Here is a 16,214-nt window from a genome sequence, read left to right as displayed (position 1 = left end):
CAAACAAGTTTAATATTTTGATAACTTCTTGTCTATTTTGCCTGCATTCATGGCTCGCGATGCAGATATATGCGTCGTCTGTTATTAGTGACTGACTGTAATGTACTAAAGAAATGTCATTTTATCATTTAATTTAGCTCCATGGACAGTTATATACTGTATAGATGCATTAGTTAAAGAATTTTAAAGAAGCTTAACAATTTAAACGCTTCTGATTAGATATTACGTCATTCAATGCGCCTACGCATGACTTTGAGGAGAGCTTACGACCTACTAACTATGGTTTGCTTTAAGAACATGTGATGTAACCGAAGTTGGAACAAATTTAGTTGCAAACTAGCTAGTTACTAAGTTACTAAGCCCCAAGTATAGATTTTACATTCCAGTTTAAGAAAGAACTTATGAACGGCTGGTGCAAGCCTACTCTAGTTACTAACAGTAACCAAAGCAAGCATAATGGAGACAGTTGATTAGTCATGTACACTGTAAAAAACACTGGGTTCCACTCAATCAATTTGTTGGTACAACATTAAGGATTTAAGTCAACTTATTATTTTTCTTTTACAAATTTAAGTCGATTAAACATAATTAAGATGTTGCAAAAAAGCTGAAGATTTGTGTTGATTCAGCTCATTATAAATAAGTAGTTTGAACAAGCAGCAAGTGTCATTTTTTAGTGTAGTAATGTAGTAATGTTCGCTACGTCAGAGTTTATTTAGAAAATGTGTTTTTTTCTTCCATTATTTGCATTCAACCCTTTTCGCACAAGTCTAAAACCACCTTAAGCGAGCGTAAATGTTTTTGGTGAATTAAGGGATTTATCTAACAATGATCTTTCATGCGATACTTCAAAACATGCATTAAACAGGGTGAAAGAAGCCCAGCTAGTGAGTGCATTTACATGGCCCTTCTTAACCTAATAATGCTTAATAAGTAGACAATGCCCATGCTCATGTAAATATGTAAGGTCATAAAAAGCTTAAACCAGCAGATTTTTGACACTTATGCTGATATCACCTAGTATGTAAATGCCTGAATGTGATTTCTGTGTTTACAGAAGTATGTATGTGATATGTGAGAGGAACACTGCTTTACTGTGGATTTAAACACATCCAGATAGAGCAAAAGTTTTGCATTAAGGGATGCTTTTTTGACACAAAGAATTATACAAATGTTTCCTCTGCTTCTGCTGCACGAGATGAAGTCCTACAATCAGTGCTGCATATTGAGAGGATCATATTTGAGCATAACTTTATTCTTCTTTATCTTTTAATGTTTAATTTCACATCACACCTGACACGATAAATTAAATACTCAAAGTTAGACACACAAATTCTTTCATTTTGACATCACTATCTGGAAATAAACAGATTTATTAATAAAGTCTTGCAAACACAATTTACATTGTTTTGAATGTAAAATGGGACAAAATAGGATTTAAATACATATATTTTTGTACATTTTCAGCACAGTGGTGTGCATGTAAACATGGCTGTGGCTGTGTGCAAGAGATTCAGAATCTGACTTGCATGTTTATGTGTAAATCTAAGCTGTGATTTGACAATATGGTTATATCTGATATTTTTATTTTATATATTTATAATGATTTTTAGGGATTTTTAACCTTTAAAGGATAGAACAGTGTGGAGATTTGACGGGAAATCATGGGGAGCAGAGAGAAGGGAAGGATTGGTAAAGGACTTCGAGCTGGGAATCGAACTTGGGTCGCCGTGAGCACCTTGGTGCTATATGTTGACGCACTTAAACACTAGGCTTATACTGAACTTCATCTGTGAAAACCGGACTGAAGCAGTTTCAATTTACTAGAACTTCCTCTATGTTAAGCTGCTTTGACACAGTCTACATTGTAAAAGTGCTACAATAATAAAGATGAATTGAATTCAGCAGTTGTGTATATGTTTTGTGTGTGCTTGTGTTCTCACCTTTCTGTACACGGACAATATACGATGAGGAAGTTCCACTAACAAGTCTACAGTACCCATCAATGAGATCAGCCATGTTCTCTGCTGTGTTCAGTGTAGTAGTTGTTACAGTCAGAGGCTGAAAAAAGTACAAGAAACACACAAGGTCCAAAACTCTACCATATTCATATCCAAAAATCAAAATAACACAATAAAAAACAACTGTTTATTACCTCAGGTGCTCCAGCCACATCCAACAGCAGCATGCCCTTCCTCTCCCGCTCCTCAAACTGGATAGTCTGCACTTGAGTGAAGTTGGCAAGGTGTGTTGGCTACATAGAAACAGACACACACTTCAGAAACAATTCAATTCAATTCAAAACACTGCCTATCAGCTCATTTCTCCATCATCAGACTGTGCAGTACTTACATTTGAGCCTTTGTCTGTCAAATAACTGATTCCCTCCTCAGGACCAATGGCGAGCTCCACTGATATCACCCAACTCGACTGCCACACACAACAACACACAATCAATTCAAACACTTCATAGACACAATGTTATTCACCTTACAGCCAACAGAGGGCACTGCAGTTAAATTTAGAGATTATACAACAAGAGAGTTATATTACATGCAAATGTGTTCAAAACTACACTCCACTCACCCCGAGAGCACATTTAAAACACTCCTTATCAAATCTGTATATAGGCGACAGGATCTCAAAGAACTTGAGCATACACTGCTCGTTGTTTAGATTGGCAAACTGCTTAAACGTCTGTTGGATCAGTTTCCGCAAGGATTTGGCCTGAAAAATGAAACACAATGACAGCAAATTAGGCTATTAGTTACAATCTCAAAGGTGAAGGTTGTGATTTATTTAATATATACTTTCTCCTGTTAAAATTTGCTACAGTGCTCAGACACTAACAACTTGACGGAAACACACCTAATTCACATTTGTTTTTTTTTTTTCCCCTTTTTTTTATCCCTCTAACATAGATTGTAACTGCCTTGTTGACCCTTTGTCCTTAGGTTATCGTTAAAACAAAACCCAAAATGTGTCAGGAAAACATTTCAACTAAATATATTGATCAAAACAAACTGTCTTGAAGTGAAAGTTAAAGGGGTAAACTGTAAAAAGTATTGTGAAAATGTTTTGTGACATCATGCGCATATGTATTTCAAGATCCTGACATACAAACAATGGCAGACTACAGGCTGTGTATTCAGGTGTTTTTCCTTTACAAAATTGTATCACTACCTACTGGCCTGGCATGCATAACACAGCATTTTTTTCTGTATTCTAATGCATGTGTGATTTTTTAAACAGTTTATTTTATTTAAAAAAAAATTTTTTTGACTTTTAAAAAAAAATACAAATGAAGGAAACATTAGAAACACTGTAAACAAAAAAAACAGTGCTCTGGACTACTTTATGGTTCTGCCTTATAAATATTAGCGTTATAAATATTAATTATGTTGACTTTCTTTATTCCAGATGGCTCAAGTGGTTATGAATATATTCAGCTATTGAAATGCTCAGGTAAGATGGCACAATTTTAAAAGCATTCTGTTTATGCAGTCCTAAAAATTTGCTTGCTTTTATTATTTGTCATTTTCATGCACCAGTGGCCTGACTTTGGCTGACAACTGACAACTGTCTTTTTGGTGCATCATGGACCTTAACTAATTTTTCTTAATAAATGTTTATTTTTTATTTTTTATAAGTATAAAGTATAGTTATTTATTATTTCTTAATAAATTAGATTATTTTGCCCTGCACATAATTCTGATGGCACACGTGTTTAAAGAAAGCAAAAAAAAACTAAAACAAAAAATGATCACAAGTCAGAATTGTCAAGAAGTCTTAATAAAAAAATAAATTGACAAACAGGTTCATCTTTAACAGTGTAAACAAGCAGTCAAATTATGCAAACACCATCATAAAAACTTCTCATTATTCAGAGTTGATGATTAGCCTGTTAAAGTCAGCGTCTACACCATAAGAAATGCAGAATATTATCTAAAGATTTTCCAATTGAATCCCCCAAAACAGGTCAGTAATTCACTCTTCCCTCCTAACATGGGTTTGGGTTTCCATGGCAACCAATGAAAGGAGTTGATTTTTGGCTGCTGTGGGGTGGAATGTAAAACACAAAAGGGAAGAGCAAAAGCCACAAAATACGCAGATAACACACAAACGCCATTCATATTATTAGTCACTCTCAGCATCCATATGCTAGCACACTGAATTGCAATTGTCACAGCTCAGTTCATGATGTAATGAGTACAGGGTTTCTGCAGGTTTCACAGAGTTAAATGTAAGACTTTTTAAGACATTTTTAAGACCATTATGAATGTACTTTTAGACCCATAAAGGGTTAAAGGCTGAGGAATTTTTCAAACGGCCCAGAGGGAAAAGATTTTTATTTGCCCTATCAAAAAAGATTATTATAATTGAATACATTTAATAATACAATAATATATTAATATTAAAACATTCAAAAATGTAAATATTGTGTAAAAGCAAGCAAGCTCTACTAGTATCCACACACTTTTTTATAATATAAACTGAAAAGAAAAATGAACAAATGTTTTAAAAGTTTTAAAACTGCCAGCTAAATTTATGCACAACAATCTGTCCAGGTCAGTGTCCTCGGCAGTAAATAAATGGAGAACTTTTAAACAATTGTCATTGTAATGAAAATAAAGTAAATAAATTAAATAAAGTTAAAAAATGACCTTTTTAAATAAAAAGTTAAAGTTTTATTTTGTTAAATTTTTATAAAGTTTTATTGACATGATTGGTGGTGATTGTATGGGTTTTATCCAGATTTGGTAGCAATAGGGTATTCAAATACAATCAGTTAAACAGACTTTGGCATTCATTTAGTTGCTCAAGCGTAAAACGAGACAAAAAGCCGTTTGCTCGCACGCGCCCGTCAGATTCGGCAAGCTAGCGCAGAAGCTCCATTGAATATACTGGGGTAAAATAAATGTTCATATTATAAAGACATGGCAGGGAAAATGTTATTTAATGAAGTGCTTCTTGTACAATCTGAGACCCACTTTATATCGGATATCACTTAGCCAGTGGAGATCGCTGATTTTTAAAGAAAACAGACCTTAAACGCGCTGATTTTGCATTGGCATCCAATTTACCGGAAACGATTAACTTCGGCATATACACTATACATGAACAAAGGAAAATTAAGACCTGTTTAAAAAAGATTTAATATCTACAACACAATATATCAATAAATTTAAAACTTGCTAAGGTCTAAAATTTGGATTTTGAGATTTAAGACATTTTAAGACTTTTAAAGACCCTGCAGAAACCCTGGGGAAGAAGGGGGCACATTTTTTTTATTTAATTACTAATTTACATTAAATAATATATACAAGATTAAAATAAACAAATAATAATAAATAATTAAGAACAAATCCATGTTAATTTTCCAAATGTGTTGATGTAGAAGATGGTTTTGATGTGAACGTTTGGTTTTTCATTATGAATTTGAATATAACTGATAACTGCTTGATTTCTTACAGTGCAAACAGAGCCTAATTTTTGTTCCCACACAAAAATAAAAAAACTGTCATATTTTTTCCTTATGGGTTCAGCCATCGTTCGACAGCATACCGAAAACTGAAACAGACTTGGTAGGTCAGGTAGAAAAGGAAACTGCATTTGATTAGAATGGTTCCCTTCAGTGGCTTCTTCAGAGAGAAAGAAAGAGAGAAAACAGAACTGGGCCAGCGCATCTCGAGGGGAGTGAGACCATGAGAGCAAGGCAGGTAATAACATCGATTCTGCCCGAACAATAGCATTTTCTCACATCCAATAAATCAAAACAAGCATCGTTTTGAGAAAGTTATGGCAAGAGCATCAAAAAAACATCTTATTACCTTCACTGAGTCTAATAAACTCTTTGGAAAGAATCTCCGCAGACCAACGTCCTTCCTGCAGGGAGAGAATACAAACAGACATCAGCCTTTAAAAGGAAGCAAAATAGCAGACAAGAAATGAGAAAGCAACTGGTTTTGGGAAGTAGCACTAGCAGAAGATCCTGCACCACTGAAGGAGATACGCAAAGATCAATTATACTCCACTAAAAATAGATCAGACAGGTTTCAGAGGGCCAAGCAACACGGACTAGTTATTCTGACCCATATACAGTACACACAATCTGGCGGAAAAAGAGAGGGAGGGGAATCCTCTGATGGTTCAAAGACCTACAGATCTCCTTTTAGTCAACTGTGAACTTGAAATGAAGTACACTAGCAGCATTACATCATGAGTGAATAGTGTTCTACGGCACGCTGCAGTAATATGCGAATGAGAACACATGCAAATTTAACTGACAACATAATGAGTGGGTGCATCGCAAAACTGGAAATTCTGTCATCATTTACTCACCCTTCACTTCTCACAAATCAGTTTCTGTTGAACACAAAAAAGTTATTTCGAAAAACCATTGACTTCCATTCTATTTGTTTGTCTTTCTATAGAAGTCAATAGTTTCTGGTTTCTGACATACTTCTCTTGTGTTCAACAGAAAAAAAGAAACTGAAAGGTTTTGAACCACCGGAGGGTGAGTAAATAGTGAGTACATTTACTTTTTTAAGTCAACTATCCCTTTAACAAAAGTATTTTACTTCAACAAGCAGTTCTACATTTACATTTAATCATTTGGCAGATGCTTAAATACAAAGTGACACACAAATAAAGAACACACTACATATAATATAATATAATATAATATAATATAATATAATATAATATAATATAATATAATATAATATAATATAATATAATATAATATAATATAATATAATATAATATAATATCACTTATAGTAACACTTTCTAAATTATACAAACAGCCTCTTTAACTTTTTAAAAATTATATATATATATATTTCTTATGTACTTACTCTAATAATTCATAATTTGATTTCTTATCCAGGGCGTTACCAGGCATGTCCCTGAAAAACCTCCTGAAACAGAGAAGAATCAGTTTATGTGAAATGGTCAGTAGTTGTTAAAAGTCATGGGAAAACGCAATTATACTACCATTCAAAAAACTCAAAAAGAGTAAATGGCTCAACAGTAGTTTTTGTCATACAAATTTCAATTTCTTTTAAAAGAATACATTATTAAATCAAACTGTTATTACAATAACAGAGAATTATTGCTCCAGTCTTCACACGATAATTCTAATATGATGATTTGGTGCTTTAAAATTCTTACTATTATCAATGGTGAAAACGGTTTTAAACAATGTTTCATATTTTTTGTGGCATATAAAATTTGCTGATGAATTACTGACGCCCAAACATGCGACACACAAACTGTACCTGATTTCAAGGCAGCCTAGTTTAAGTGCTATGTCTTGATCAACTTGATCTGCAATCTCCATCATATAATCACTTTTCACCTGAAAACAGAGAGAAATATTAGACCTAACCATACTATAAAGGGTAGATTATAATGAAATTTATTTGTTATTTCACTCGTCCTCTGGAACAAACTGATTTAGAATTTGCTCTTTGTTTATCCTGCCAAAACATTATACAATCTGATAGCACTGATGCTGCAGTACTTTCTATTTTGCTTGACTTTTATATTCATCACCACATAGGGGCCAAGTGGAACTGATTTGTGGGACTATAATATGACAAATCTGAGACATCTAAAAAGCTCAGTAACCTGTTGGTTAAGCATTTTACAATTATGATTGAAAGCATATGGTTTGATCTTTGTAACATGGCAGAAATCAAACCACAGACCTTGAGCTTTAAAGATTAAACCACTCGTAATTCACAGATTGCATCAAACTCAAAAAATTATATATACATTGTGTGTGCATGTGTGAAATATGCCTGGTGTGCTCTTGACAGGTTTCATGCGTGTGGTGTTGGCAGACAGGAAATACAGTAATAAGCCTATCTATGAAGGCAGACATTAGCAGAGGTTTGGCAGCAGAACACAGGCAGCCAGATTAAACTATCCATCACCTGATGATAAAAGTAGTTGAGAGTTGGCTGGTCCTCAGTAAACTGGTTTAAAAATCCTTTAGGCAAGTATCGAATCCGTAGCTCATATCTGGAGAGAGAAGAAACAGGCAAAAAAAATACAATTAATGATCCACTGGCAAAACACAGACTTAACTTTTAATACTTTTTAAGACCCCGCGGACACCCTGCATATATAACCACCCCTTATGCCTGGGACACACCAAGCCAATGCTCGGCCATTGGGCCACTTCGTCGGTCAAGAGTCGATTTGGCTAGTTGGTTTCACATGTCTCCCCTCATCAGGTTAACGTCGGAGCTCATTGGTCCGATTCAGCATGTCAAATTGGCATTGACTGAAAAAAGGGCTGTGATTGGTTATTAACGTTATGACATAGCGAACTGTTGTAGCAAGTAAACAAAGTCAAGATGGAACACAAAGAGGCTGGCTGTAATTTCGCTACGTTTCTCAAATGTATGAACAGACTACTCCCCCACTGGCGGTGCGAAAAGACACCTCCGCCTCTTGGGGACAACACAGTTGGGTTTCGTTGGTGGTAGTTTTTTGGTGTTGGCTTGAGGTGTACCTGCCTTTGCACACTAGATGCAAAGTAATTGTAAACAATGTTTCTATGAGGGTATGCACACCGGCGCCACTACTCACCATCAATTTACGATGCTTATCAATGTATATAAAACAATGTAAAGACGGGCGCTGTGCATGTTTTAATCTACAATTTTTCACCCACTGCAACAGTTCTGCAGTCATCACTTCTGTTTACTAGCTGTAAAAGCAGCAGATTTACAATATCTACGCCAGAAAAAGTAAAAAAAAAAAAGGCTGGACTGCTTTACTAATGAGGGTCAGCTCATCACAATTAGTGGACAATATTTCAACATCAAGTGCTCTAAAATAGTCTAACATTCAACAAAAGTGTCACTTCACATTTTAGGTGTTTCTAAAGGTCTTTTAAAATATACTGTGTGGTTAATGTGCAGTCTAAAATTCGTAACCTCTTTTGGGTTGAGGTTAAAAGTGTACACCTAAGGCTTTAATCTCCTTATGGTCATTTCTGACATCCTGGCTGCACAAGATTAGCTTGTTTTGTTGTTTCTGGAGTGTGAGAATAATGCCCTCTTCTGGAAAGCATCAACTTATTTGCATTTAAAGAGACAGATAAAAACTGTGTATTTATGTTCACACCCAAATAGGGTCAAAATTGACAAGCTATAATAAATGATTTATGGGAAAATTTGAGCTGAAACTTCACAGACACATTCTGGGAACAGCAGAGATTTATTTTACATAAAGACATTTGTCGCCTGTTAACAGCAGTGGTGGTTCAGATTATAGAGCCATTCCAGACCGATCTTCCCTTTCATATGTGACTGATTAGAGATGCCGGTGAGACTCGATCTTCTAAAGTCTGCTAGACAACACAATTAGAGTGTTATCAGTGGCTGCTCCCAGCATCTGTCTGTCTGCGAGGTAAAAATCGCAGCCCGTTCTCTCACAGCTGGCTCACTGTCTGTTCTCAATTACGACAAATTAGCTCCACACATCTCTCTACCTGAGCAAGAGGCAGAAAACTGTGGCACCTGCCTAACATTGAAAACAATGTTGTCTAAATTGGCTGGGGATGATGTACATAAAACCTGCTGCCATCTGCCTCAGACAATGATGCTCAAAACATGAAGACAAACTAAGTTTCGAGTAGCTTTGTAATGCATTATGAAAAAAAGACTGCATTATGCTTGAGCTTAGGCTGTCACTTTGTTTTAATATAGACATCTGACTTGATTCTTGAGTCCTTATAAGCAGCATGAGCCTAAAATGGCTTTTATAACTTAATTGTGGAAGTTTTTAAACTTGGGTCCAGAAAGAAAAAGAAGAAACCATTCCAATCTATGTTTATACTTTTCTTCTTTTGCGCTTCACGAAAATGACTATTCTGATTTATGTTGAAAATTTTAAAAAATCTAAATGTTTTTGTTTTTTTACTTGTATTTTCCAAAGTTTATATACTCAGTGCTTCCCACAAGTTTGAAATGTACTTGCGGTGCTAGCCGGATTGAAATGTAAATAGTTAACTACTGTATATGTGACAAACAAAACAATTTAATTTTAAACAATTTTATTTATTATGACACTGTTTTACACCGTTTCTTTTCAATAAGGTTAAAGTTAATAAAAGACTGTTAAAATAAAAAAAGAAATCCACTATTTGTGTTATCTTTATGCTATTCAGGAGCCATGTGCACACACTGACAGGTCAAATCTGCTTCTCTCTTTCTTGAAACTTGACCGCTATGAATATGTGGGAGACTTGTGGAGCTTCCAGGAGAGATCATTCAGTTGGACACTAGATAGGGGCGATCGTTCAGCTTGCGCCACAGCAGCTCAAAACACTGGATATACAAAGGTTGCACTTCCAAAAAAAAGAGATCATCACTCGCGCGAGTCGCCAAAAGTAAGTATAAACAGTGGTCGCACCACATCGGTATGTATTTAAGCTGCTGTGTTGGGAGCGCAGTGATCTCTTACGCCTCAACACACCACGTGTTGTAGCTTGTAATCTGGATATATAACCTGGGTGCGCACTTGTGTCGTTCTCTGCTTGTAAACTCATAACACTTGCAATCGGTTCATGAGATCGGCCAGATCAAAGAGTACCAATCGAGTCCTTAACTGTGATTATTGGCCGATACCGATCTCTGGCCGATCGATTGAAGTGTCCTTATCCCTATCCAGTCAGCTGCATCTGATTGTGTAAAACAGATGCACAAACATTCTTCTACAGACACCCACCAATACAAAGTTAAAACCATTACAAAACCAGATCAAGGTTAGATTTCAGTTTTAGATCCGTTTATTAAAGTGTACTTGAGGCTGTGTTGAATAATAACATTATTCCATTTGGGAAATACGATCACAGACAATGAAAAGCAAGAGTCAGCCAGCAGTCAAATCCAATGCAGTTCTGCAGAAACTGAAGAGGAGGAATTTAACCTGCTGATCTGCATTTGCAGAGGGTAAAATGTCTTGCTTTAAAGCAAATGTTGCATGTATTATCAGAGCTCTGTTTTCCATTATGAAGACATGCCAGAGGGCAAACAGAATCAAGCTCATCCTTTGAACCACGTACTTCCCCGTAAATGCATAAAAAGCCCATTCATTCATAATGAACGGTTGAGGAAAAAAAGATGAGTGAAACAAGCCTCAGGCTCCATGAGCGGAATATAAACAATAGAGCAATTAAGCAAGGACTGCTTTATTTAGCTTCATTAAGATAAAACTCACTAAGCCATGTTTATTCTAAAGCTCCGCCCACTTGGTCAACCTCATTAAGATGCAGAACTGTTCGCCCCCATCACATGAATTATTCATATGCTATTATATCATCCTTCAAACATCTAAAGATGAACATCATATTCACTCATAATAATCCTTTAGAGCAGACCGATGTGTAGTGTCATCTTCATAAAGCATGCACGGGCCAGATAGAACAAGACATATAGTGCTATATGTTGGATGTACATGCTTTGGAACAAGAATCCGATTTTATACCGTTACACAAGAGAAGATTTACATAATTTAACAGCTTTCTGAATGGTCTTAGGCCAGTATTTCAGTCAGTAGACCTAAAGCTGACAGAAGGGAGTAGCAGACCAAAAACAAATAATATCAAACACAATATTGTGCCACGACATCACAGTGGTCACAGATGTCAAGATGCGCATTTCAGACACAGGAGAGGAGGGTTGATTGAATTGCAGACAGAAACAAACAATATGGAACAAGTAGGGAACACAAAATAAACCCCAGAGCAGACAGAATTTTTTACATTTGAGGTTATATTGAATATTTAAACAGATTTTTCAATTCTAGACACACCACTTTGATAGATATATAAAACATGAATTTAGAATTAGCGTTGGGTACTTAAAAAAAAAGTAATAAATAAAAAAATACTAATTACTATTTGAAGCAGATTGTAATCTGTTTACATTACTAATTACTGCATGTAAAAAGTAACCAGATTGCTAATTACTTTAATTATAAGTTACCTAGAAAACCGAAAAAAAGTGCTACAAAGTATGGTTGTCACAATACTAAATTTCGAAAACAATTGGTGTTGAAACTTAATGTTCATTTCCCGAACATTTAAGCGGTATTGAGCACGTCCTTAAACACTGCTGATTTGCCATTGTGTTCAACAGAAATGTCTGTGATTGGCTGAGAATCAGTGTTTGCACTAACAAAATTAAATCGCAATCGCAATATCTGTCAGAAAAATCTCAATTAGAAATTTCACAGCCCTAACCCTAGCTAAACATGAGCATAAAAGGCTTTAAAAATGGGGGCCTGGTAAATATGCCTGAAATATATTACCATTCTTATTAACATTGTAATTATTATAAATTATTATAAATCTTATTTCCAGGGTATTTAGTTTACTATGAGCATAAAACTGATCAGCCATACATCATAAATATATGGAAAGCCTAAGCTAAACTCCAGTTTTCTTCCAACCAATGAATACAGTTTAGATGTGCAGCAAATTAATTTGTTGAGCTTCACAAAATAGAAAGTGGCTGTGAGGAACAATAGCTAATGCACTGACTATTTCCAATTGTCACCATCAGGGCAATGTAGTTTCAATCAAATGGAGATGCTAAGAGTCTGCCAGAAAGAAGACGTGTATATAATTTACATTTTAATTAAATAAGAGTGAATTTAAATAAATAAGCAAAGTTCTTTGAACACCCCACCCCCCATCCAAAAAAAAAAAAAAGATTCATTTTGAAAGCTTTCTTTGCTCATATTTACCATAGGTGCAAATAACTGCAAAATTAAAATTTTACACATCTTATATCTCACAAACCCCAATTCTAACTCCTCAGAACTGTAAGAAAAATGGTGATAATTAAGAGATTACCTTTTTTATTTGTTTTATTATCTCATCGCAGAAGTGAGCATTCAAAAAAAAAAAAAAAAAAAAAAAAAAAAAACAGACCTGCTCTGAACTATTATCAGAGTAAAACAGCAACTGATCACATGCTCTCAACATGGCACCAACTAAAAAGGGAACCAAGTCAAAGGCCATGTTCCCTGAGCTTCAACAATGCTTTTATGCTTCTGTAATCTGCACATTAAAACAGTGACTCACCTCCAGTCGTCCTGTGGATGGCTGTGCTCGTACCTCTCCCTCACATGAGAAACGCCCATATCTGGATGAAGCCAATGAACTTCTCCTGTTCTCAGATGACTCAAGCGCAGACCGAAGCAGGACACGCACCTCACCTTATGGATGTCTAAAATCTTCTGTATAATGCCCTGAAAGCACAAATATACGAGTGACAAGGTGTACAGTAGGACTCTATAAAGTAAGGACTCTTTAAAACCAGATGAGTTTCATTTGAATCTTTCTGTGTTAAATGTGTACTGTAATGGGTCAGTAAGTTCAAATAAATTTAAGAGAGGGAAATAGAGTCTGCTGAAGCATAATATATGATGTCTAACAAGACGGAAAAGCTGTTATTTAATTTATTATGCAAATTGCAAAATTCATGAGCCAGGAGGGAAGAACTGATAGTCACATCAGTGTTTTGATGAATTACATATTATGGTCATTATCTTTTCTATTTCCTTACAGACATCATTGACTCCTAATATAAAAAACAAATATAATATTAGAGAATAATCATGAGGCTTTATCAAAAAAAAAAAAAAAAAAAAATCACCTGCAATAACTGCGACAGTTTTTATTTGAGATGTCAGCAGCAATATATTACTTTAATGGAGTTAGTGTGTGCTCGTGGCAGTGGTGTGTTTAGCGTGGGCCAGGTTTGGATGAAGTTCAGACCAGATCTGATAAGAGGAAAAAAAAGTGTCTGATGTAAACCTGTGTAAAACCGCAGAAAACTGGGACAACGCTGGCTGTGTGAGGGATGAAAGCAGGACAATGCGCTTTGAAGTCGCATGGCTATTTGGCTTCAAAAACCAACCCCATTAAATAATTTAGAGACGCATCGCTATTGTCTGAGGGGGTTTTACCACTAGCATTTCCAGGCCATCGCAAGCTGTAGTCTGAATAATGCTGAAAAGCCTGGAGCTCAAAGGAAATATGCTCTATAGTCCCGCATAAAAAATATATGTGGTGCAATTGGCTACATGCAATCAGTTACACGGTTTTCAATTAGCCAGATGAACTGTCAAATATCAAGATGTCATTCTTTACTCACTGCCTTCAAAAGGTCAACATGGGTCAAAATAAATGATGTATGCCATTAATCCAAAAAGTTGGGTCGCACACCTTTAATATTTAAATGCATTGTTTGCTTTGAGTGTGTGCAGAATGCTGACAGAGTTATTTATCAGTAAGACTACATTAATTTCTGAATGCAAGTTGTTGCACGTTCATGCTTGTAAATGTGTGCTTTCATTTTGGGAAACTAGAAGTTTATTTGATATTATTTCTTAATAAAAGTTTCCTAATTAAAGGGGTTAATAATTTTTACCTTAAAATAACTTTTAAAACATTAAAAACTGGTATTATTCTAGCCGAAATAAAACAAATAAGACTTTCTCCAGAAGAAAAAATATTATCAGACACACTGTGAAAATTTCCTTGCTCTGTTAAACATAATTTGGGAAATATTTAAAAAGAAAAAAAAATTCAATGGGGGAGCTAATTATTCTGACTTCAACTGTAGATTGACATGTAGAACTACTTATTAAAGTATAGTTGGAAATATCAACAACACTTAATCTTTTAAAATCTGCCATATAAACATGGTCAAAAAAATTAGTGGTAAAAACACTACTGATATAATCTCACTGGTAGGCCAATCAAAATCTGCCTGGGGGAAGCATATCAATGATACCAAGTATATTGTCAGAGTCTGTATTTTGTTCTGATTGGCCTGTTTTTTGGCCATGACTTTACACTCACCGTATTTACATGAGAACTAGGACACAATGGTGTTTGAGACACGCGGTATATCATTTTTATGTGCAGAAATACTTACTGTTCAGCTATGCCTATGTATGTCCACATTATATGCCTCAGCGTTGGCCAAGAACTCTAAGGACAATGACATTGTGTTTCTCTCTGCATGCCAAAACCAATATATTCCAATGTAGTCACTACTAAAAGTGCTGCATCTTCTATCCTGAATAATCCACAGTGGCAGCTGATCTGCAGACTCACCCTGACATCAGTCGAGTCCCCGTGTCGGATGTTGCTGGCCCAGCTGCAGGGTTCACTACTGCTCTCGAAGTAGTGGAAGATTTTGAGCACGCGCTCCAGAGCCCCAGCCGTCCGCTCCATCCCTGCACTGAAGCGAGGCTTGACCCCCTGGTTCAAAGCATGGGTCAGGTTGGGGTCCAGGTAAGCCGCTGCCATGGCTTTGGTGGGTGCTAACTGTCCGTCATATTCTGTGGAAAACATAAAACTATCAGTAAAACTTAAAAGGCGATGCTTCAATAAAAAAACCCACAATGTGGTATATGCACAGACTTTTAAGTTTCAGACAGCCAGCCCAACCTCTTTTCATAACAAAATGACCACGTTTAAGATCGGTTTTCTTTAAAAATCTGTGATCTTCACTGCCTGATAGATATATGATATAAAGTGGGTCTCAGACAGTTCAAGAAGCACTACATTAAATTCCATCTTTTCTCGCCATGTCTTTAAAATATGAAAAATTATTTTACCCCAACATTTTCCATGAGTTTCTGCGGTAGCCTGCTGCCACTGACGGCGCTGGAGTTTACGTGGTTTACATTTACATTTAGTCATTTAGCAGACGCTTTTATCCAAAGTGACTTACAAATGAGGACAAGGAAGCAATTTACACAACTATAAGAGCAGCAGTGAACAAGTGCTATAGACAAGTTTCAGGTGTGCAAAGTCTAAGAAGCAAAGCATTAGAAATTATTATTATTTTTTTTTTTGAGAGAGAGTACAGTTAGTGGTATAGCCAGAGAGGCAGTTACAGATTAGGAAGGAAAGTGGAGACTAAATAGTTGAGTTTTTAGTCGTTTCTTGAAGACAGCAAGTGACTCTGCTGTTCTGATGTAGTTAGGGAGTTCATTTCACCAACTGGGCAGATTGAATGCGAAAGTTCGGGAAAGTGATTTCTTCCCTCTTAGGGATGGAACAACGAGGCGACGTTCATTCACAGAACGCAAGTTTCTGGAGGGCACATAAATCTGCAGAAGTGAGAGCAAAAAAGAAGGAGCAAAGCCAGAGGTCGCTTTGTAAGCAAA

At 35.8% G+C, this 16,214-nt stretch overlaps 1 protein-coding gene across 13 annotated transcripts in view; it reads right to left on the bottom strand.

Moving 5' to 3' along the window:
- ptk2ab (protein tyrosine kinase 2ab) overlaps window positions 1-16,214 on the bottom strand; it is a 119,718-nt gene that overhangs the window by 60,057 nt on the left and 43,447 nt on the right. For 12 of the 13 annotated variants that reach the window (XM_056475855.1, XM_056475850.1, XM_056475849.1 and 9 more), the window contains 10 exons: window positions 15,154-15,380; window positions 13,111-13,277; window positions 7,943-8,030; window positions 7,283-7,362; window positions 6,860-6,922; window positions 5,832-5,886; window positions 2,587-2,727; window positions 2,353-2,430; window positions 2,156-2,254; window positions 1,944-2,061 (listed from right to left, as the gene is read on the bottom strand). In XM_056475855.1, the coding sequence (XP_056331830.1) occupies window positions 1,944-2,061; window positions 2,156-2,254; window positions 2,353-2,430; window positions 2,587-2,727; window positions 5,832-5,886; window positions 6,860-6,922; window positions 7,283-7,362; window positions 7,943-8,030; window positions 13,111-13,277; window positions 15,154-15,348 (1,084 nt within the window). In that variant the 5' untranslated portion in view covers window positions 15,349-15,380. Of the gene's footprint in view, window positions 1-1,943; window positions 2,062-2,155; window positions 2,255-2,352; window positions 2,431-2,586; window positions 2,728-5,831; window positions 5,887-6,859; window positions 6,923-7,282; window positions 7,363-7,942; window positions 8,031-13,106; window positions 13,278-15,153; window positions 15,381-16,214 lie in introns of those variants that run through there. The other variant, XM_056475856.1, reaches the window with a different exon arrangement.

Source organism: Danio aesculapii, chromosome 16 (assembly GCF_903798145.1).
Source record: "Danio aesculapii chromosome 16, fDanAes4.1, whole genome shotgun sequence".
Taxonomy (NCBI): domain Eukaryota; kingdom Metazoa; phylum Chordata; class Actinopteri; order Cypriniformes; family Danionidae; genus Danio; species Danio aesculapii.
The sequence above is the reverse complement of the archived record's forward strand: the minus strand, read 5'-3'. Positions and strand labels throughout refer to the sequence as shown.